The sequence below is a fragment of the Ciconia boyciana genome, chromosome 8 (assembly GCF_034638445.1).
Source record: "Ciconia boyciana chromosome 8, ASM3463844v1, whole genome shotgun sequence".
NCBI classification, from domain to species: Eukaryota; Metazoa; Chordata; class Aves; order Ciconiiformes; family Ciconiidae; genus Ciconia; species Ciconia boyciana.
The window spans coordinates 10,933,183-10,957,712 of record NC_132941.1 but is presented as its reverse complement, the minus strand read 5'-3'; the positions used below and the strand labels follow the sequence as shown (position 1 = coordinate 10,957,712).

The 24,530-nt window shown below is 38.5% G+C and overlaps 1 protein-coding gene across 7 annotated transcripts in view; it reads left to right on the top strand.

The window, feature by feature from the left end:
- ADAMTSL3 (ADAMTS like 3) overlaps positions 1–24,530 on the top strand; it is a 189,326-nt gene that overhangs the window by 145,799 nt on the left and 18,997 nt on the right. For all 7 annotated transcript variants that reach the window (XM_072871329.1, XM_072871331.1, XM_072871325.1 and 4 more), the window contains exons 17-23: positions 6,728–6,857; positions 7,921–8,113; positions 8,788–8,967; positions 9,761–9,914; positions 14,262–15,342; positions 17,406–17,533; positions 17,854–17,982. In XM_072871329.1, coding sequence (XP_072727430.1) covers positions 6,728–6,857; positions 7,921–8,113; positions 8,788–8,967; positions 9,761–9,914; positions 14,262–15,342; positions 17,406–17,533; positions 17,854–17,982 — 1,995 coding nt within the window. The remainder of the gene's footprint in view (positions 1–6,727; positions 6,858–7,920; positions 8,114–8,787; positions 8,968–9,760; positions 9,915–14,261; positions 15,343–17,405; positions 17,534–17,853; positions 17,983–24,530) is intronic.

Sequence of the window (24,530 nt, the reverse complement as noted above, 5' to 3'; positions counted from 1 at the left end):
TATCTTCCAAAATGCTGCCATTTTCTGCAGTACAGTAGAGATACAAAGTTGTAATTAGGGAGACTTGCTTTCAGTCTGACCGGCATGAAGATCAAACGGAAGTTTGTTTAGGTCTTGGTACAGTATATCACTCTATAAGAACTCTGTGCCATACATCTGTCTGCAAGTAGTTAGGCACATTCCTTTTTGGGTGTAATCGAATCTCCCTGTCGTCCTAAGTACATGTTACTAGACAAGGTTGCTGGTGTTGCTACTACATACTGTACTTTGGGACTGAACACAAGTGAGTTATGAAGTGTTAAGTGGAGGCAGTGGAATTGTGAACACACCTATATATGACAGGACTGATGACATCAGTGGGAAGTGAAGACAGTTGTACCCATAGAAGAAATAAAAAATGTAGAAAAGGGGAGAACAGAAACAATTGGAAGCAGAGAGCCAGTCTAGAGCTCACAGAAAGCAGCCTCCTCTGTACTGTTCACCAGTTCAAACCTTGAAGACAGAAGTTGGGAGGGAAGCCCTAGAATGCTATCGGCAGGATGGTAAGTGCCTGGTAAGTGCCTCCTTTATCATTTACTACTGCTGTTTACTGACGAGGTTGATCCATAGGAATAGCAGCACATGTGATCACAAAAGCTGATGCATCCCATTCCCTCCACTGCCTTCAGTGGGCATTTTGACTGGCAAGGTAGAAGAGGCTATAGTCCAAGTATATACGTATAAAAGTGACACAGTAGTGACAGCTGTTGTGACTGAGGGTCTCTGTTTCTTCATTTTAATGAGGGAATTGTTTTTAGAAAGAAGGAAATTGTACTCTAAAGCAGAAGCAAGGCTTTCATTACTACTAGATTTGTAGTTCTCTTATTCATATCTCAACTGTTTTTTGTAATATGTAATCATTCCATTGCCATCTTAAATCCACTTTACTACTGCTTTTTAGCCAATATCTTTGTCAGAGGTGTTCTAAAACTCCAAAGTTTTTGAATTTTGAGGACATCAGCAGACATCTAGGCTGAAGTAATTTCTAGGCTTTGCCTGCTATGGCACATGTGCTTGTTCGCTTTGCCTGCGTCTTCACATGTGAGTTTGTCCATGCAAAAATGTTCACGTAAAAACTTGCACTTGGAGTGCAAGCTGATGGTAATTTAAGGAGCCTGTGCTGAAGACAGTGGTTTCATTTGCTGGCACGAAGGATCTTCAAAATGACTGATGAGCAGAATCCCATGTTTAGCTTAATTTTGTTGCTGAGGGAGCTGAGTGTGAATTCTGTTGCTGACTTCTGGCCATTTCATGAATCTGTGAGGTTGCCTGACCCAGAATTGTCCTATAGGAGTTCACAGTAATCTAACCATTTGTTTGATACACAGTAGAAATGATCCATTTAGAGAAGTCTGAAAGAAAATATCTGGTTGTGTTCTTGAGACTTCTGTGGTATCACTGGTACTATGTCTAGACATTTTTCTTATGTGATGCTCCTGGGAAATGTGGGAAGTTGTCAGGATATTTTATCAATGAACAGCTTCAGAAGTCCCTGTACTGTTATGCTAGTTAGGTAGCAGTGATTTTTCCTTCTATCAGTTCTGGTCTTCTTGCTGCCTTGGCAAAGGCTTTCAAACAGACCAAAAATTACCTGCCGATAAATAGTTTTAAGGGAACCAGACATCTCTTCTGTTTCCAACTTATTGCAATGTACTAACTAATGATCTCACTGTCTACTATTTTTCCATTGTGTAGTTCAATGGAGCTGATCCGTTTCTGCTAAGTTTTATGTTCAAATCTCATTTCAATTAGATGAACTCTTTCATTACAAGAAATAAATGTTGTCTGAGTTTGGAATATCCCAGTGTAATGTAAATTATATTAGGTACTTTTTCTCTAGTATGTATGTATCTAGCAGTGGCTATTAAAATAAATTCCTGTGGATTTCTGTATCCTTGGAACTCCCTACCCCCATTTCTTAGTGCTTGACTCTCTCTGAATGAGGGAAAAGTCTGCAGGGTCTAAGTAGGCTGGAAGCTTTATAGCCACTGTTTGAGCAAGGACTGAATCTCTGTTTCAGTGCTTGTCACTTGCACCTTTTTTTTAAATCCTCATACAGGCTAGACTTTTAATTCAAACTCTCCTCTGGTTGCTCTCCAAAGCAGACATAAAAATGCAGATGGAAACATTGTTTTTGAGGTATTAGAATTAGAGAGACAGAGCGATCTGCAAGGCATTATCAAACATCATCTTTACTTTCCAGTTCATCATATTCAGCAGGTTCTAGAGCATTAGTAACACGAGTCTTTGGTCATTTTGTGTGCTTTCTGCACCAAATCTCTGTGGCTGGTCATGAAGCATATTGGGTGCCATAAAATTTACCTCTTTTGAGGACTGCTACGCTGTGTTATGCCCGTTAGCATAATTAATACTGCTTTCATCAGTCTTTCCATGAGTGCAAATAAAAGTTGTCCAGGCTAATTGAGGCAGATGTCACCTTTAACATCTATGGGAAACTCTGTAACCATCCTGAAAACTAAAGATCTATTTTGTCTTCAGTGACCGAAGAAATCCCAAACTGAAAATAAGCCAGCTGTGTGCTCGGGGATCTCAGGATTTGCCCTCATTTTCCCAGAATGTTTGGGTTTTTGTTTTTTTTTTTTCAATCTAAAGAACTTTGGCCCTGATGTGAGAGCCCCCAACATAAGTATAAGTTTAATTTTCATAATATTGTCAGTGAGAAGGAATAGTTGTTATCAGAATAAAGAGTACGCCTGAGGAGAAGAAATGTTTTTCTTGTAATCTGTAGTATTTCTTTAGTGCTGTCAATCATTTAACTACTCTACAATATTTGAAAGGGATGTTTTCCATTTAAAAAACTAACTGAATGTTTTCTGGGTCCCTGTTTAAAAATACCTTTAATTGCAAGAGGCAGATTTTGGTATTTCAGTGTAATTATTATTATTATTTGTATTCCATATGCTTCAAAAATTATGATTGAGGCCCCTCAAAGTCATTACACTGGCTTAAAAATAATGAGATTAAATAATAAATACATATGCACTTCCTGTTGTTTCCTCTACAGTCTGTGGCTTTGGAAGCTTTAGGGTGCAGTCAAGTTGTGTTTTCAGGCTTTTGCCTGGACCATAATGGCTAAAAATTTACTATTTTATTTATAAGAAACCTGAGATTCTTAGAAAATCAATGGATTCTAGCCAAATTTAAGGGCTCTTAAGAAAAACAATGACCATTCTGAGACTCACGTATAAAGTTGGAGCATTTGCAATAGTGTTGTGGGCAATTTGATAACTGGTTACTCCTATGACTCATTTCATCAACTGCAGACACTAACTGCTTACTCTTTTACAGAAGGAGTATAAATAACATTGCCAGTTTCAATAGATTTACAGAGAGGCTCAAGCATATGTAGGACTTGGCATTTCTTCTGAGTTATTTTCAGCTGATAGTACATATTTTTAAGCAGTCACCAAACTGAGACTATCTGATAGAAATAAATGGTTGTCCTTCCTCTTCCAGGTATAGAGAATAGATCCACCCTCTTACCATTTGCACAGCGACTTTCCACCCCCATTTTCTTTGTACTCAAAAAAGGCAGAAACAAAAAGTCTGGGCTTTTTTCAAGCATTCTGATCTTTTAACACAGCTTCATGCACTGTGTATTTCACTGCACAGAAAAGCTTGTAAAAGAATGTAAATGTATGTGGTTTGAATGCTGGGTTAAAATAGAAAATATTCTATTTCACTGAATAGTAGGATAATTACTACAATAGTGCATCAGATTACTGTAAAAATACTTAATGCTCCCTGCTGCATACATAATGTTTTAGTTAAATTATCTACTATGTTTATATTATAAGCCAAGAAAGTCATACATATAAGACTTTGCTTGTTTGAATAATAGATTTTTCCATTTTCCAATCGACATAGAATAAGAAATTTATCAGTATTGAAGTTCCCAACTAATGTAAAATTATAGTTTGGGGTGAGAAATCTGATTAATTGTCAAGGCATTTTGACAGTTAAGTTCAAGGAAATGCTGCATCAATTAAGTGTAGTTATTTATTGAATAGAGTCCTCGAACTGAGAACAGGAAGGGGGTGCATGGTATGTTTTTAACAACTCTTTAATATCTATTTTGTACTTACGGCATCAAAACAGGGTGACATTTTTCTTTCAATAAGGTCCCTGTGGGGAGGAATCACTACTGCAGTTTGTGCCCTGTGGTTAAGTCAAATGAAAGAAACACCACATATCAACATTTTCTTCTGGTAACACAACTAAAGCTGGGTAGGTCATGCTGCAAGGCAGAAGTTGTTTAAGGAACTCCAGGTGGCAAGTTGCAGTCAAAAACGGTCACCTGGTATGACATGCCTTTTGGTCATTGGGCTGGCCAATTTAGTTTTTATAACACTGAGATAAAAAGTTCCTACAGGATTATTGCCGACTTAGATGGTCTGAAAGGAATCTCATTTCATTCCCCTTGTTTGTGTGAGATATTAAGAAGATATTACTTATGGCAACCTATTCCAGAGCAGCATCACCTCTGAGTGTGGTCTTCCCACAGGAACACAGTGAGGTCAGTGAAACTGAAGGTTGGTAGCATGGGTAGATTTTGACCTAAAACAGAGATCTGATACAGGCTTGATTGCTTGTCTGGTAATGTCATTCTGTTTCTGCCAGAACACAATTTCTAAATCTTTATTTCTCTCCTGTAGACAGTCAGATGTGCATTTCTAACATAAGAGGATAGGGAAGCTGCTCCTGTTAAACAAACACATGGGGATCAGTTGGACAGAAAACATTTGATTCCCTTGATTGTCAGTCTGGAATAAAATAGTAGAGTTATAGATACCATGGTTTTTTACTGGTTTGTCTTTTTTTCGGGCATTTTAATGTCTGCCTTATAGTAATGGTATTTGCTGTTAAAGGTTTCTTCTCAGTGCTGCTAGTAAAATACGTTTTACTCAATGTGTGTGTTCTATGCTAATGTAATTATCAATACTTTGACATAAGAGCACTGAATAGGTTGTCAATCATATTTAAGGTCAGGTCTTCTGTTCTATAAAAATTCATCACTTTGTGGATGTAGTCAAAACATTTATATAACAAGGTCTTTCTGAACTGAAAATTAGTCCCAGAGGGGATCTAGAGATGTACCAGAGAGCCTGAAAGAAACTGGAATCTATGTTATTGTGAAAATCACTGCTGGTCTACTCCTGCTGAAGTGTCTGAAACAGTTGGACTGGTTCAAGTGTTGCAAAGGGGGATTGTGGCCTGGGCTGGCTGATACGCTGCACTACATCAGAATTGTTTATAGATGGAAGGAACAGCTTTGGTTTATGAAGAGAATGACAGTGCTCAAGACGTGTTGTAAAAGAGAGAAATATGGACCATTGGCATGGAGACGAAACTTTCAGCGTAGGATATTTCATCAAGCCCACTGAAATCAGAGTGGCTAGTGATCAACAGTGCCAAGAAACCAGTCGTCATGCACAGTTGACACAGAAGCAGGAATAGTTATAGTAACCTTTGTGTAACAATAGTGGTGATGTTTTGAGGTAATGTCATAGGTGATACCATGAAGTTGTTAGTGAAGGTTTCTAGTTAAAAATGCAACTCCCTTTGAAACCTTAGAAGTTGGTCATAAGAAAACAAATATAACCTGCTGCTGAAAGCAAGTTTGTATCCTTACAAAATCACTGGAGATAAGTGAAAGAGAGGAAGGAAATGGATTTAAATTCTTTAAACTGTGGCTCTTCACAAGCCATTTTTACCTAGAAGCAACGAAATAGGTATTTTATTATTCGAATGCTTTTTTGTTCTACAGGATTATGATCATTGGCTTTGCTTATATAGAGCATCCCAGATACACAGGATCCCCCAGTACATCACAAACCATCTTGTCTTTCATGTGCGTGCGAATGAGCTTTGAAATTGAGCAAGGCTTTCATACTAAAAAATACGATATGTAAAATTGGATAATTACATAGGTTTAAAATAAAAGTAGTTCACAAAATGTGTATTTGCTAAGCTGACTTGTTCTAAAGCAAACTTATATTACATTTCATTTTGACTCATAGAAATTTGAGTATTAGTAATCTTTCATGCTTCAGTAATAAGATCCAGGTAGCAAGAGCTGTAGATCAGAAGGTGCCAAGAATGGTCATGAGTGAGGAAAGCTCTACGCTGCATCAGATTTGCTGCCTTCAGCAAAACTATTGCACCTCTTAGCCCCTATGAGCAAGGTTCTGTGTTTAGTCAGCCATTCTCCTGAATATAGTTTTGCAAGTTTTCTGCATTTTTTTATTACATTTTTTGCAGATCTTTAGCTCCTTAAAGTCAGGGTAAGTGAGAAGGAATCACTTTTACCCTGATTTTGGCAATGAAACCAGTAGTTGGCTTGGGACCATTACAGAACCAGGCAGATGTAGCATCTGATGGTGGACAGACAGAGAAGCCTATTTTCTGTTGGTTTTCAGAGAGGCAGAATGTCAAATCAAGCCTTTTAAATATCACAGAAGTAAAGTGCTAGACATAATTCACAAATATCTTTTGAGCATTAAATATATAAAGTATCCCTGTGTTCCTTTTGACTTGCGATGTTACTTTTAAGCCTGCTATCTAATTCAGTGTTTGAAGCTTTTTGACTGAGTGTTATTCAAGAGTAAGCTTTACAGAAATCTCTTCCATCTTCAGTGTTTCACGAGTGTTTTCCTTTTTAATTCAGGAACACAAGAAGCCATTGCTATGTGTCTGCATGTAGAGACAAAACAAGCTGTCAATGAAACCCTGTGTGACAATTCCAAGAGACCACCACCAATGACTCGTACTTGCAATATGAAGCTTTGCCCTCCGAGGTACACTGTCATAATGAAATCATACTGTGGCAAAGAAATGGTTAATATGACTTAAGCATCGGCTTTCTCAGAAAGGGTTCAGATTGCAGGACTGTGGTCTTGCTTTGGGATGAAATTTCACTGCTTCTGCCTTTAACAAGGTTTTGGGGTTGGTTTTTTGTTGTTTTTTTTTTGGTCTTGTTCACTCCTTTTCCACTCTTCACATCTCACTAATAGAATAGGGAACATTTTCTGAAATAAATCTCTTCTGTGTAGATATTTGCCAGAGTTGGAAAAAACAGCCTTAACTCTTCTAGTGCTACAAGGAAAATTTTAAGGCAATTTCACAAAAACCCAGAGAATATTTACTTTCTGTCCTTAATGAATGAAAAAAGTGAAATTATGATTTAAAGTTATTTTAATTTCATGCTTCTTTAGTAGCCCCACATAATTCTTATGGCTTCTTATGTTTATTTGGAGATCCCGGGAAAAGAACAAACCCAGTCCAAATCCAAGAAAACCTAGCCAATTTGGTCACTTGAAAGGGCCATATGTGAAATTTTGACATGCGCTGCCTTATTTACCCTTACTTTTGATCTCTGACATCCCTGATCCTTTGCATATTGTTTCTACGTGTTTGCCGAAACCTCCTTTTGCAAAACGTAGGGAAGAAGTTAACAGGAACAGGATGTTTTATAGAAAACATATACACATTTAAAGGAAGTTTTGTAAATGTAAGAAAGGTCTATTTACATATTTACATTTATAAATGTAAAAGTCAGCAGGTTGCCAACAGGCTGGTTTTTTATGAGGAGCATTCTGAAAGTAAATGCTGGAGTTGAATTTGTCTGGAAATGACTCTTTATTGCTTTATTGTTAATAATGTCTGCATTTCCTTGTTACTTGCAAGTTTATAAATCTCGTTTATAATTTTGCATTACAGCCAAACCGAAGGGATGTTTTAGCCATCTATCAATAACTATGCCTTCAGTTACTTTTTGCTGGGGCCTGTTTGGGTATGATGGGGTATGAAGTCTGAGGCGAGTTGCTAAACCGTGGGCTTTTGGCTGTGTTGTTGGAACAGGTGGCAAAGTGGCCCCTGGAGACGCTGCTCGGCTACGTGTGGGGTTGGGATACAGACGAGAGATGTGTACTGCCAGCAGCCGGGAGGATCTGCGGTTGCTGCTGAAGACTGCAAAGACAAAAAACCTCATTCTTTACAAGCTTGTAACCAGATTGATTGTCCCCCTGTTTGGCATGTTGAGGAATGGCAACAGGTATGACTGGGTTACAGAAATAATTCAAATGCATTCCTCTGGCTAGGTACTTGAAATTCTCTAGCTGGAATAACAAGGAAGGTAGCTCCTAAACTTCGGTATACAAGTGTTTCAACTGATTTCATTAGAACAAACTAATATGGGTTAAAAATACTGCTTTTGACTACTATGCCAACAGGTAGTCTCAGGATGAGGTGGAAAGTCCTTTTTAACATTTCAGAAGGCCGGATACCAGTTACTCCAGACATCACCTCTCTTTCTGTGCTCTGCAAACGCAATAATCTGCTTTTGGAGACATTGCTTCATTTTTTTTTTGTCTCAAGCACAAAGTTTCCTAAACTCCCACCAGATATATTAACTGATTGATGCGAGACATAGGCAGATCTACGTCTAAGATGCATGTTTTTCTTTAAGATTTCTACTACTTAATTGCATTCAGATGGTGTGACTTTTAAACTTAGTAGTTAAGTTCTCATAATCTCTAATATATTAGCCGAACATTTTAACAGAAGAATTTTCTACATGCTGCTTGCTTTTTAATTAAAAGTAGATGTCATCTTTCAAGAGAGCATAACTGGGGAGGGGGAGAAGCTTATAGTGTTTGTGTAAAATAGGTGTGATGGGTGAACACAGATGTCCATGCAGGTGTACATGCTATGTTCTCTTCTTCTTAGTGTTCACGTACTTGTGGAGGAGGGATTCAGACCCGCAAAGTGTACTGTAAGCAGCTGTTGACGGATGGAAGTTTCCTGAAACACACTGATGACACCTGTCAGGAACCTAAATTGCCAACTAGTAAACCATGTGCAAAAGTTGATTGTCCTCCTCAGCTAGTTGTAGGAGAATGGTCCAAGGTAAGCAGCCCCCAACAAGGATGAACCAAAACCTTCAGTTCCAACATGAGCGCTAAAGATTTCTGCTTGGGTGAATAAGATGTTTGGAGCAGTAAATTCACGGGGTAGCTCAAGGTTTTGCAAGGCATGTACCCAGCCTAAACTGTGTATACAGTTGCTGTGCACCCCTGCCTACAACCAGACTGATCACATCCCCCTTCCTGAGCTGTGTTTGAGTTGCTGAAGGACAAGCTGTAATGCATTGCATGCATTCTACCAGACATGTTTAGCTGTCAATTATTTCATAGTATGGCTTCCAAAAAGTAAATCTTTGCATTATTCTGGAACACAGCCTCCTTCTTTCCCATTTAACGCAAGCTTGCCTACCAGCCCCTGTTCAAAAAAGATTTATAAAAGTGAATTTAGAAGCTGCAGTTAAAGGTTCATGCAATACAAACTAGGAGAGAGGGTTGAGACACTTGACACAGACTGTTTGGAACGTGCTGAATTGTTTTTCTTATATACTAGATCTCATTGCTCTGTTCTGCCCATGGCTGGACATAAAGAAATACCATCACGTTATTTTAATTGTTCCTGAGTTGCTTGCTGGAACAAATTATCTATCTTATATTCTTATTGCCTGGAAAAGTGGAGAGAGTTTAATGTCTGGATAACACAAAGATTCATATGAACTAGAGTGTATGTACTCTTTCTCAGAAAAAAAAAACAACCCACAAAAAACCAAACTAGTTTAAAATTAGCATGTGTGGCGTGGGACACCAAGTTTAGTTTGACTGCATCCTTCCTTTCATAGTGCTCAGTAAGCTGCGGTGTTGGAATCCAGAGAAGGAAACTTGCCTGCCAAAACCTAACAGCAAAGGGCCAATATGTCACATTAAATGGATCAATGTGTAGTGGTCTGTCTCCTTCACTGCTTGTAAGGTCTTGTCAGATGAATGCCTGCAACAGTAAGTATGTTACTTTATGTAGTTTCTTGCTAATTTGGAATGATCTATTTATAAAGAAAAAATCTGTATGTAGGATAATTCACTCATCTCTCTCTACTTTCACAACATTACTAATCTGGCATAAACTGAGTGTCATAATTACTAGACCAGTAATAACAGTATTGTTTTAAATGTTTTTCTGCCAGTCAGAAGTAAAGGTTATGATCTAACGAAGTAGTTTTTTAATACATTTTAATGGCACATACCTCTAACTCTCATACTTACATTTGCTCTGCTTTTTCCTTTATCCTTTACGCTATCCCAGTTGCAAAAAAAAAAGAAAAAAAATCCATAAATTGAGTATAAATTACAAAGGACATTAGAAAAGATAAGAATCCAGTTCTGGCTTGTCTTTTCACTGTACATTTGCATTACACTGGACATTTCGCTTAGCATGGTGGAATTCAAAACCTGAAACTCTGTGCCAGTGATAACTTTAGGTATAATTTCTATCTTTCCTTGTGGAAATGAGAATCCCAGTCTCGTGAGCTTTGCAGGAAGTGATGACAGTACAGACAGTCTTCAAAAAAGCTAGTATTTTATTACTGTCTATATAAAAATCTTTTCAGAAAAAGCTGTCTATAGGAATTGTACAATCTGGGCACACTTGAGTTATGATACTGATGGTAGTTGCACTAATAGTGTATGTAAAAAGGAAAAAGCGATGGAAATACCTTACTGATATAGAGTATGTTCAATTACATACAGTAATTTAGAACAGGCAGTTCTAAATGCAGGTTCTTTAAGTCTGAACCTGTGCTCTCCTTCCTGTATAAAGGAGGTATTAGTTTGTAGGTTTGGGGAGCAGGGTGCTGAAAAGAAACGAAAAAAGGAGAGTTTTTAGTTTTGAGGTGGGGGAAAAACCAAAAGCCTTCATGAATGGCCTGGTTTTGATCACAGATCACAGAGATAGACATGTTTTTGACCCAATTCATAGTGCTGTCAAGAAATAGCTACTTTATACATTTTGAAGCTTTGCTTTAAAAATTATTCACAAAACAAAATAAGAAATAATTACTGATTCATACATAATATGAAACTTCTTTTCCTGGCCTGCGTTTCAGATTAACATGCCAAAATCCTGAGGTTCAAAACTCCACTTAAATAAAGCCCTGTGGACTTTCAGGAATGTCCTTGGCATAAGGTTTAATAAAATATTTTGAGCTGCATATCTATCTGAATTTAATTAATTGTGGATAGTTGAATGGCAGTGTAGCTGGTTTGCAAATTGCTTAGCACCGACTGATATTAAAGTTACATTGTCAGCTTCCTCCACAGTGCCAAGAAAGCAGGACAGTGGACTGCAGAGGGAATGTGAGTGTACTGAATGGGTGCAGGTCAAAGTCATAAAAGAGAACCATTGTCCTCTCCCTTCATCTCCAGAACCGTTTGGAACAAGGGAACCTTTGCAGCTCGAATCTGCCTGGCAATTCCCCGGCTAGGCAACAGGAGGGCAGGGGAAGGTGTGAGACATGTCTGTACCCATAGTTTCGTTTTGGGTTTTGCAGAAGGAGCCAGGGCAGCGGCAGCAGCAGCCTTTGGATTCGCAGGAACATGCAGGAGGCCTCTCCTCCTCCTGCAGCAATGAGTTCAGGCTGCCTTAATGGGGGTGTGCGTAAAAGGCAGGAATGTAGTATGGCCCAAGGATGGGCAGACGGCTAGCTACAAAGAGTGAAGTGGGCTTGGTGAAGAGTAGTGTTATGCGTGGCATGCGTGCTGTCAGGGGTTCTTGTCTTTGGGAGCAGTGTTTCTAAATGTGCCTCAAGATTATGCTTCTGTGGCTCGGATGAGCTCCTTCGTTTTTGCTGTCTCATGACACTGCTGAGGCTTTTTAGACTTAATCTTTTACCCTGGGACTAGTCATCATAGCTGTTTTCTACTTAATAAGCCCTATTAAGTCAGAAACATTCCTGACTGTGGGTTCTGAGAAATAGCAGTCTAACACCAGTCTAGCCTTGAGGTGACCAGGACCTGACGCCCAGTTAAAGCTGTAGAGGACCACTAGAGGTCATAGACTCAGATGGATTTGTACCAGGTGATAATGAGGTCCAATGGCTCCAGAACGATCTAATCCTTAAGCAAGATTTACCTTGTAGAAAAAAACCTCTCCCAAACAGTCTGTGACCTTAGCAGCTGCAAGACTGGATGATACTAAGGATCTAGAAAATGCATACTTATGTGGCCTCATATATTTATATGACCTTATATATTTATATGGCCTGCCATCCACAACTGTGAACTTTGTTTCACTTCTAGCCTTGCTCACCAGTCACCAGTAAAAATATACACACCCTTTAGTGTTGAACTGCTAATGAGAGTTAGTGGTCTTTCTTTTTTAAAAAAATGAAATGGATGAGACTTGTTAACATATTTATAAGTATGCACTGGGTTTAATTCCATGTTGGAATAACTAGTGTAAACAGAGCACAGCCTGAAGTATTTTAATTTGTGTGTTTAAAGTTACACTTACTGTGTCTGTAAGTTGGATTTTGGAAATGGAAGATTTAATACTGGAACACTTCCCTAAAAATAAATATTTGGGGCCCAGTAACTTATTAAAAACAGGACGCTACTTTAATAATTTTGGTAAACTGAGTGCCTAAAGCAATTTATTTGTTGTACCATGTGAAATGGTTGAGGGAACCATGTATCTGGATAACGAATACCGATTTAAAAGCTGTGTAATTATGAAACCATGATATCCCCACAGGTCTGAACTCATTACCCAAAACATTGAAAATAACCATTTTGTTTTATACGCATAAGAATGCACTCTAGGGTGTAGTTCATATAGTGTACACACTTATTGAATGCTTGAAGCATTTAGCTTTTCACCTATTTCTTCACAGCATATTTGAAGCATATGTATCTAAGAAGCATGCAGTTTTTCAAATATCATTTGTGTGCCATCAGTGTAGTTGTCATTTTATTTATGTACCTACCAAGTGGAATAGTAGTAAAGATTTCAGATTCGGGCGTGCTGAGAGGCATTTTGATTTGTGTGTCCATTTCCTGGCTCATCAACTCATTCTGCAGGCTCTGAGTTTTTTCTCTGTCGCATACGAAAAGGCTGGTTCACCCAACACAATTGGATTGTTTTCTAGCACCAACACAGAGTGTTTCCTGACTCTTCCCAGCTGGCCAGTTTCATCTTGCTTGGAACGAACTCAGGGGGTGTGTGCCCTTGCTCCACGCCTCCTACAGCGCTTTGTTTCTCACCTACCTAGTGTTTTCTTAGTAAGATTAGTTCTACTGATCAAAGTGAGGCACAGTAGTTGCCAGCAGTGAGTCAACACAGTGGTATCTGAAACACTGCAATCATTCTCCGGTTGTCTCCAGTGTGCCTATCCAGCCACTGCTGGGAAAGCCTGCCTGTGGTGGCACTCATTCAGGCAGCTCCCTAGAAACCTTTCAGCATCCAAGCGCCTGCAGTACAACGCAGGAGGAGCTTCATAATACCCAGCGTCTCCATACCCAGTCTGCATGAAGCTTTATGCAGTTATTGTCTGCTTTTGTCAATTCATCTGATTACTATATTCAACCTCTCAAAATTTTGACTTATTTCTCTCTTTCCTGCCTTCTCTCCCTACTTTCTTGGCACAACACCGTGAGCAACTCATCTTTCAACCCAAAGAAATTACCCTCAGCCAATGATTACAGGGTGGCTTTGCTTGTTGCACGTACTGTGTCTTCATCGGCTGCTTCTTTCACCTCCTATGTTGCTATCAATTTGGCTTGACTCAATCAGCCAGCATAGCCAGCCAACAATTTAAATAACAGTCAAGGGGAGCCTTACTTTTTGGATAGGTTTTGTTCTATTTAGGTCATTCTGCACTCGACGGTGCTCAAATGTGGGGAAAGTGATAATGTGTTCAAATTTTTTTATTCACTTTTTCCATTCCCGTCATGCCTAGCCTTTCTGAGGCAGCAATAGGAAATGTATAGGAAATATAGCCATAATAGGATTATATATATAGTATAAATTAGTATATTATATACTACATCTATATATACATTTACATATGCGTGCACCATCTATGTCCTTCATATAGGTATATGTTGCCTGTATCTTTTTATTGTTAGGACACTTGGGAAAGATGCAATAGAATTCTTGGCTGGAGCAGCGGAATGTTATGGTTTCATGTTGTTCATATTTTCGCATTTTTGTGACTCAGATAAAAGCTCAGCATGGTACAATCTGACTTGAACAAAGTCAGGAAAAGCTCTGTCGAGCATTCTGTGAAAAGCAGATTTAGTAAGCATGAGTGCTAATGATTAGCTACTTTTCAACACTTTGTCTTCTTTCAGAGATTAAATCAAAGCTTCCAGAAAAGTATTCTGCTCATGGACCTCAGATTGTCAGTATTCACCGAGTCTATATTCAAACAAGACAAGAGAAGCGCATTAATTTTACCATAGGAAGCCGAGCCTACTTACTTCCAAAAACATCTGTCGTAATTAAGTGCCCTGTACGGAGGTTCCAGAAATCACTTATCCGGTGGGAGAAAGATGGACAACACTTACAAAACTCTAAAAGACTTGGCATCACTAAGTCAGGTTCGCTGAAAATACATAGTCTTGAAGCTACTGATATTGGTGTGTACCGGTGTATTGCAGGCTCTGTGCATGAAACATTTGTACTTAAACTCATTGGTACTGACAACAGATTGATAGAGCCACCAAATCTTAGAAAACATGCCAGTGAGACCAGTAACACAGATCACAACGAGGCCAACAGCTTTGGGGCCAAATGGCATAAAATGAGCAAAATGTGGCAAATGTGGAGTAAGAAGAATGAGCTCTATCTGGGTGACAGGCAAGTAAACGATCAGCCATTTCTGCAAAATCTTGAAACCTTTGGGAGTAATTCAGCAGAAGACTTCAGCTCTCGTGAATTCAAGAATAAACGACTGGAGGCAGCAGTTCTCCAAGGCGCCTACAGCATGGACACTGTGCAGTTTGAAGAACTGATAAGGAACATGAGTCAGCTCATTGAAACTGGAGAAGTCAATGATGACTTGGCGTCCCAGGTCATTTATCAATTAGTTGCTGAATTATCTGGGCCTCCACAATTAACTACTGAAAAATGGAAGGGGGCCCAGGATGAGAAACTTGCCTCGAAACTCACAGGCAAATCACCTAATGAATCTGAACGTTTCAGCACAAAAACTGTTGATAAGTTGATGTTTGACCAGAAGGTTCCAGTTATTATGAGGCAAAAGGAAATTCCTCGAGTTTCCTTCAACAAAACAGTAACTGTACGAATTGGAAATACGGTTTTTCTGACCAAGAATACTCATGCTGTCAATCTACTGTGTGAAACAGCTGGTATGAGTGAAGGGAAATATACTTGGACAAAAGACGGCGAGACATTAAAAGCCTCTGAGAAGTAAGTAAATATCTTGTCTCTTATTTTTTAATTACTTATTATGTCGCTATCAACTGTAAAAATCCACCCTGCTGTGCAATATTAAAACATACTGTTGTAAAAATGAGATAAGCATGAACAGTGCGCCTTCCATCTTTTATTTAAGTAATTTATTTTTTTTCTTTCAAGTGTCTGTCACATTGTTTGGCTTTACTAACATCCAAGTGTATGTCCATTTCCATGATATTACGTGGGAGGATTGACTTTTTTTACTAGGTGAAGTGTTTTGGGTGACCTAACTGTGTATTTTGTGATCTGCCTTAATCATTTCAGCTGCATCAGAAAATGAACAGATTTATAGTCAAGAAGCCAAGGATTCATTCATGTAGCAAATACAGTGGGAACACATTAAAAACTTCTGACATGGCATAGATGAAAAGAAATGTTAGTTCTTACTTATTTTCAGGAGGGAAAATATCACTAGTACCCTCACCGTCCTTCAACAGTAAATCGTTAGGTATAACTGTAGCTGCATAACTTCAATTTAAAAAGAAAGAATGAGCTTTTATGGATTTTTCTCAATACTTCAGAATTTACAAATATTTCTGTTGAGGACTGTGGAATACAAAATAATAAAGAACCTGTATTTGAGAACTATACCTGAAGAACAAGTACAGCAAGTGTGTGTTATATTCAGGTATTTGCTCAGGACTGAGCAAATACTTTTACTTCATTGCTGATAAATTAGAAGCTCACCTGATAATATTAACATTAACTTAGTGTGTGAGCCTCTTGGAATTACAGCTAGCTCTTGAGTAATGAAAAAAACAATTCTGAAATGATAAAGGCACTTTTGGATATTTCTCAACATACTTAACTGATTAACCGCACTGCCAAGAAAAATATACTTCTGCAGGGCTATCAATTAAAGCAAAGACACCAAAACTAAGCCATTTTAAAAAGTGCAAATGTTTTTGGAACCATGTAGCTCCCACCAGTTATGTTTACTTTGTGAAATATGTATAATTTCCTATTAATTTGTTGCAAGTGATACTTTCATTTTTTGGACATGATGGTGTTCTGTTTATTCATGAGTATCTTTTTGATTCCTAGTGTCTACTTTCATAAATTGCCTTAATTTTAGCCCAGACTGATATTCTTGCGTTTAAGGGATACACTGGCAAAGTAGGTTTCTTTCCTATTTTTTTCACAGTAAGGTTTCTTATACACAAATCCGTAGATATGTGTGTGTACTCGAAAGCCAGTGATGGTAATAATATTACATCTGAAAAAGAATGTGAGGAGGTAAATGGGCTGTTTATCTGGGGTTTGTAGAAGAAGGCCATGCTTGAGCCATGCATGAGGTGGCTTGTTTTGTTGAGATACAAGTATTTTTAGTATGTTTGTGTGTGTGTGTCTTACTTTTGTAAGTGTATTCAATATGGGAGAATGCCAGAGCTACAGTTTTTTTGGACGTGATGAGTGTACAGTGTAACTCATGTAACTTACTGCTGAGAAGGGGAACAAGGGGGAAAAGTCCAGGCTGCTGTTTTCAGCCTCTTCCCCAGCCTGGGATGCTCTCTGTCATATCTTGCCCCTCAGATGGCAGGCAAGGTATTCAAGGCACCTGTGGGTTTTTGGTGGAAGACTTTAGCTTTAATGATGAGAATATTAAAAAAAAAACCCCAAACCTACAGTAATTTGGAAGTCAGATTAGACCATACATTTGTGAATTCCCCAATCCTGCTGAAAACCAAGCTTGCTCTGGAGAGATGGATTTCTTGCCAAGCCTAATACTTTAAATTGTGGTAGCCTGATTTATTCATGCTGTTGTTCCCGAGGGATTCTGGTTTGTAGTAGCAAACTTGCTGTCCTCCAAAGGGCTGAAGCATCTTCCAGGCATGTATTGCTTAGCACTCCCCTTTTGTCGCCAAAGAGGAGGCGGAACTGTTACTGCATGCACTGGTCTGGAATGGTGAACTCCTAAAAAGGAGATTTGCTGCTGTATCTGTAACTCTCGCAAGAAGATTCAGCTGGGTTTGTCCCAGGGTAGTAACCCTTGTCTCTCCTTGAATATTCTGCAGGGTGATCCTGGACACCATTGGAAAAGTGCAGATTCAGAATCCTACCCAAAAGGAACTTGGTGCATATGGATGCCTGGTTGTTAATGATTTTGGTTTTGACATGGAAACATCGTTGCTATTGCATGCAGGTAAGACTGTAGCATCCACAGAATCGGGCATGTATTTTATTTTTTTAATATATAAGCACCCATCCCCAATCCCATGTGAAATAGTTGCTTTTGTTGGTGATCCATGAAACTGCCTGATTTAACGGGTGGTGATAAGATGGTCTTCTTGCTCTAAAACCACAGCAGGTGTGAACTGAGTCTGCTTGTATCTATCCCACCTGCATTTTTTGGCTGCTGCTTTGCAAACTGAATTCTGTTCCAAACATGATGAATTTAAATACAGCATCTATATTTAAAAGTCAAATAAGCTTTTAAAACTGATTATCCCTTTAATTTCAAAGAGGTTCCTGTCATCTTGCCCTCTGTGTTAAATGTTACAAATCTGGAAGCCAGCAGTCTCTCGGCAGTTGTTGGAGGTACAATCGTGGCAAGAATTGGAGCAAATATTATGGTTGAATGTCCAGTGAAAGGTAAGCAAGAACTCCACTGAAGTTCACTGTAATGTTGGAATCAGAAGTTTACCTTACATCTTGAAAAAAAAAGCCAGTGAAGGCAGAAAATCATTGATCATTAGTCATTTTTTATTAGGCATGTCACCCACACCAGTCCTATTTCTTTTCTGTCTGTCACTTCAATTTACACACACATGTACATGTTCAAACAGACTTTCCTTTAAAAGTGCTTTTCTTTCCATGAAGTGATCTGAGGCTCCACTACAGAACTTAAAGCCCACCAGCGTGAGTGACGATCTTGCTGCAATAGCAAGCATGGCCAGCTGACTTGCTCATCAGAGAACTTTCCTTATCCCTATTTGAGATGCACATATGTCTAGACTATTGTTAAAACCGAAAATGAAATCTCCAGCCATAGCTTAATAGAACTTTAAACCTGACAGCAGAGTAAACTTACCTTTTAGAGCCATCAGTCTGCAGCTGCAGTAAGGAAACAAAGAAAAGTGCCGAGCCATGAGAGCATATAGGTATTTTCTAGCTCAACATCTGTGGAGCAGTATTAATGTTAATCAGAAGCTACATGCATTAAGCAGTTCACTGCTTCATTTTATTTTCTAGTCCTTTGTTGGAAAGGTAGATATTTTCTTTTTAATCTCATTGTTACTATCTGTTAAGTTCAAATTGTAAGATTTAACTCATAGCGGCAATATTCTGTCTAATATTTAATAAGCTAAGGTCAGCCTTTTGTGCCTTGTTGAAGAAGATGTATGGAAGTGCTAATAACAATGAACATTGCAACTGAGTGCAAAGAGAGACTTCAGAGAAGTCAGTGTGCCGTTCCCATTTGTATTTCTGGGGGAGTACATATCAGAAAGCGTGTTGATACTGAACCAGAGTAGTGATAGAAAAATATGTATATGCAAATAGTTCTGCATACAATAGCGGCGCCAGGCTGACATATATTAGGACATGTGGCTCTGCTATTCACTGTTGTACCAAGGCTAATTCTTTGATGAAGTAATATTTTCCAACTATAGTTTGGCAACTCTATGTATAACTGACCTACATCTCAAATTCAGCAGAGAGTTAGTGTCACACTGTTAATATTAATATTGTTAGGATGGGTAAGCAGTTAGCAATTTAAATATAAATTAATATTTTCACATGGGACTGTAGATTTCCAGATGCTTTAGAACTGTGTATATTCATGAGCCAAACTTTAGTTATGCTAAGACACCAGTGTTGACTTAAAAAATGATTTAGCTAATTGCTTTATTTCCTGTCATTGCCAAGGAAGTAAGTATTACTGTTTGTGAATAAAATAGAGCTTGCATGTCTTAAAATGTCACTAAGCCTAGAAGCAGAAAAACTTATGAAATGATGTAAGCAGCGTTTTTCTGATCTTGTTTCCTTAATGAAAAGTAATAAACCACTGACTTTAGAAGATTGAACTTAATAGCACTTCATGCTAATATATTTGTCTAGTAGCTGGGACCCAAAAATATGTCCATTTGCAATGCAGCAGGATGAGAACTGTGTCGTGAATGCTGATAAAACATCATGTGAATTATCAGACAAGCAAGAGTTTGAATCAGAAAAAATACTAATATTTCTATGCACTCTAAACGTTCTGTTCCTACAAACAGACAATGTAAGTCTGCAAGAGTCCTTTTCTCCTCATCAGACATGTCAAGCAGATACAACTGATCTATTGGACTCTTGCAAGCCCACAAAATAGTTCTCCATAAGAAGAACCATCTAATGAATAAGGTGCCTGTGTGTGTGAAGAATATTAGTGCCGTGCCACTGTAGAATTCTTTTACATTTCTTGGTTGCAATGATTTCTGAGGGTTTTTTTCTGTAGGCTGGATAACCTATAATACTTTTTTATAGTTGTTCAAACCATAGTTTTCTCTGTGAATAAATCTGCATATTGAGTTCTACATTTTGTGTCTACCAGTGTAAGGTCTATTCAGGAATTTTATTTCTGAAACACATATAAAAATTATGCACATATGCAAAATGGCAAATTAATGGTTCATTTAGGAGAGAATATCATCAGGAGCAGAACTTCAGCTGGAAATAAGAGCAGCCTACCCGACAATCTGACAAAGACAGTTGTGAAAGGTAGAGAGGAGGTGATGTAAGGAAAGCTACACTTCCCAGCTTCCTCTAGGGGCTGGCTAATGGCTGGACAATACACCCTTTAACTACCCGAGGCCTGAAGAGAACCAGGTATATTCCACTGAAGGGGCTCTGGGTTCATTAGGCCGTTACACAGGACAGCTCTTGTTTGATGGTTTTAACGGAAAGGATGTGAACTTTAATATTACATACAGTGTTAGCCAGCCGACTAGTTTTTTTCTTTTTTCATTGTTACTGATTTGGTTCTTTTTGTCCTTTTGAAAGTCCGTCTTGCACACTCCAAAAATCACATTCAGATTGAAAAAAACTTCGAAGTGCTGAAGAGCAGTGTATCCTAATAAATAGAAGAACATCAAGGAATAGATTAAGAAAAGCTAGCTAAACTGCTGAAGCTAATAGTATCAATTTCTTTTCTCTTTTTAATTTATAACAAAACTATTTTTCCACTAATTATAATAAACTCACTTTTATAGCTCCCACACGAGCACATGCTAGAAGATATTCATAACATTCTGGATAGATTCATATTCCATTCTTACAGCCAAGAGCTTTTCAATCAACACACATGGTATAAATATCAATACTGATTGCTCCAAATTGCTCTTGGATAACATTTATTGTATTTGCAGAAAAGATCGTCTTGTGATTATTACTAAAATAAACTAAAACTGTCAGATTCCATTTATTGTGAAACCTTGAAAGTTCTCAGTTGAATAAAATTGGGGGGGGGGGGGTGTTAAAAATATGTCTAAAATGTGCATTGTCTGCCACCTGCTGGTGAGAGTGTAGAAGGGAAAGATACTGAGTTGAGGTTGTTTATCCATTATATTGCATCTCTGAAATACCTTGGCACAGAGGCTTTTAAAACTAGAAACTCTATCTTCATCCAAATTCTGCATTCCTATGAATATATTTTGGCTCTCTAAGAATAACATATTGATAAAAAAATTGTGAGAAATACACAAAACCTGTTGAATCAGGGTCATCTTTTTGCACATACGTTTCACAAAGTTGGACCACCTACTTGCTGCCAGTATTGGAACTTGAATCAGGTCCAGATAAATCAAGAATTTGATTTTCCATCTGTTCCTTCATTTACCCACGCTATTCTGAATGTAACTTTGATGCTGTTCTTTGTCTTCTATGCTTAACCCCTCAGAAGACATCTCAGTGAAGAAAAATAGCAGTTTAATACGTAGGATTCTGGCTCTTCATTTCTTTTAGGTTTTTTGCATGTTTTTCTAAAAGATATTAGTAATGGGTTTCAAAGGTTCAAAGGGATGAGTACAGATTTATTTTATGAGGAAGGAATGACACTATAATTAATATAATAAAAGGAAAATCTTTTGATCTTATGCTTCTTTTTACTGTAAGCGCGTCTACATTAGAGTTTTTGTTTGAATCAGGCATAAGAGGGAAGGACTGGAAGATTTACTTCAAAAGCTTAATTGCGCTTTGCTTTGTGTCTTGCAACAGTCTGGGAACCTGAAAACTGAGTCCCTTTGGATATAACTAGACTGAGAGGTCTGCCTGGGGACTATACCTGTTACTTTCCAAATACTAATGGGCAGTAAGTCCAAGGGTCCAGGCAAGATTCACCAAGTAGTCCAAAGCAACCTTCATCCAAACACACATCAGGTGTGTTTTGGGACCTCGGTACCAACGATGTCTCTTTACAAGCACATTCCTGATGCCCTCCGCTACTTGCTAATGTAGATATCATAAGGTAGCATCAAGATTTATAAAGGCTAATCAGATCTAAAGCTCTCTGCAAAGATTTGCAGCAGGATCACACTAATAATGTTTAATAGCTAAATGAGGGCAAAGGATGTTCAGAATTGATGCTTGCAGAATAAACGTACATATAGAACAATAACCTTAAATATAGACATGTGCACATGGCTGTGCCTGAATGCCACTCAGAGAAAGATTTGCGGAGTCATGCTGGTTAGTTCCATGGGAACACCAGCACACTCCCTGGGAGGTGTCCATAAAGGCAAATAAAAACCAATGGCAGAGGAATGGACAAAAGAATAGAAAATATAAATTGGCCGTTGCTTAAAGCTGCGGTGAATCCTGTTTGCAACTTGCTAATCTCATCTTGAAAGGAATATAGTAGTGCTAGAAAAGGTAGAGAGAAGAGCAATATTAGAGGAAACAAGCATGATGGTCTCAGTGTTACTTCTGGTTCTGGAAGCTAGGAAGATATATTGAGGAAGGGTCATTCAATAAATGCCATGATTTTAGTACTCTTTGCCTGCTCATCCCCAGTGCCCATCACTGGACACAAAGTGCTGAGTTAAGTGGACTTCAGGTCTGACCAAGAATGGCAATTCCTGTGTGGTTCTTTAATTTCTGATAAAATTATATTTTCCAAGTCCCTGAGTAGGTATCTACTTTATGACCATAAATGTCTGGGACCTTGGCGATATAGCATGGCTCTTCAGTAAAGTGAAAGTATAATTACTAACCAGTTGGGCAAAACAGTCCCTGATAACTGTGCTGAACTGTAGAATTACCCACGCCACACGCCAACCAAGTCTTTGTTGGGGGTCGGCTACAGAATTCAGTCTAGCAGTCATTTCTGAGTACATACTTAACTCAGATCCTTTTATTTAGTTGCCTAAATATAGTTGCCTTATTTTAAATGCCTGATTTTCAAAAATATTAGCCTTAAACTTCTGCAGCTGGAAAAAAGATCAGGTTCTCTTTGAGCTCTGACAGCCAGAGAACTAAACAGGACCCGACAGAGCTGTAGCAAGGGTGGGATGGGAAGGGGTCTTGCTTCAGGAACCCCTCTAAGGAGGTCACCAGATGTCAGTAAGTATATCTAAATCCTGCTAGATGTTGCTACCATCTAGGAAGAGGGGCTGTTGCATGGCTGGTAGGAAAAGGCAGAGAGTAATAGCTTTGAAAGATTGCAAGAGAACGGGGCAGTACCAGAGGGCAGGTTGGAGGATCATATCAAGTGCCAAAATGTCTCATTCTGGCTTTCTGTCCAAGACTATTGTTCCCAGTGAAGCTGGAAAGATTCATGCAGGTAATTTCAGTAGCAGCATGGTTTCGGCTTTTTAGGGTTCTCTAGAAGTTGATTGCTCAAGTGTAATTCAGATGAATAGAAAGACAGTTTGAGACTTCTGCTGGAGAAAATATGAAGATGTATCTATCAAAGAAATTGCACTGTAAGTTATGCTAAATCCACTGTAGGTGTTAGTGAGTGTAGAATAAATAATAATCAGATGACATTCAGCATGTGTATTATTGACCCAGAATCGTTTCCTCTGAAAGATGACATGCGAATTTAGCCTCTAAAGTTAGGTAAACTTTTAGCAAAGTGCAGCAAAATGTGATTTGTGCCAGTACAGTTCTGCCTTGCTGTTGAATGGGAAATACAGAATATTTTATGAGATTCTACATAGCTGGGGGAAAAATTTCTGAAGACATAGACAATGTTTTAGAGCAACTAGTTAGTAGGCCAAGATTTTTATGGTGTGTAATATTTCATAGGGCTTTCAAGGTTGGAGGAAATTTGTTTTTGAACACTGAATATTTTAAGGGCACCCTATAGTGTAGATTCCTTTTTTTTTTTCTTTTTTTTAAACACGTGTTTCACAGTCCCATCCGGAGCTGGAGTTTTTTTTCCATAACATTTGCTGTCCCAGGGCCACTCACAGTAGAAAATGACTTTTTTCATGGAACATTGAGTATTTTAGGGCTGCTCCAGTGCTAGTGGAAAATAACCTGTGTTTGAGGTCAGAAAAATAGATTAAACTAATTTTAAAGTTTTATAGCCACTTAAGTCTACAGTAGAAATTTTTACCATCAGAGGGTTTAGATCCATTGCAAGAGTAAGAGTCTGATTTTTAAGGTTTTTCTAAGACTAAGAAGGCCCGAGTTCAGGAATGCATCTTTGTTCATGGAGGACAATTACAGCCATTCTTAACTTTAAGCATGTGTTTAATTGCATTCCCTAATAGGGATGGATTTAATCCTATGCTTAAATGCTTTCCTGACTTGGAGCCATAGGATATGATTGTTTGATTCTGCTGCTAGCTGATGTCAGTGATGGATCTCCCATTTGAATCACTGGGATCTAAATTGCACTCACGGATTCTGAACCTTTGGCAGTTTGGGTGAGTCGATACCTTTGGGGTCATCCTCAGCTGCATCTGCGTGGAGGTGGGGTATGAAGGAAACAAAGGTGGCTACAGGCCATCTCTTATGTCTTCCCCTTTTTGTACTGGCTGGGGATCAAACCAGGAATTCTTCAGCTTGAAAGTAATATTTTCTTGGATGTAGACAGGGAATGACTTCCTTCCAGGATTACAAACTGGAAGATTTACTTTTATCCTGAAGAGAAGGTCTAGGAAATGATTTGGTGTCTTCTGATGGATACAGAAAGGCAGCCATTTTGTAGAAGA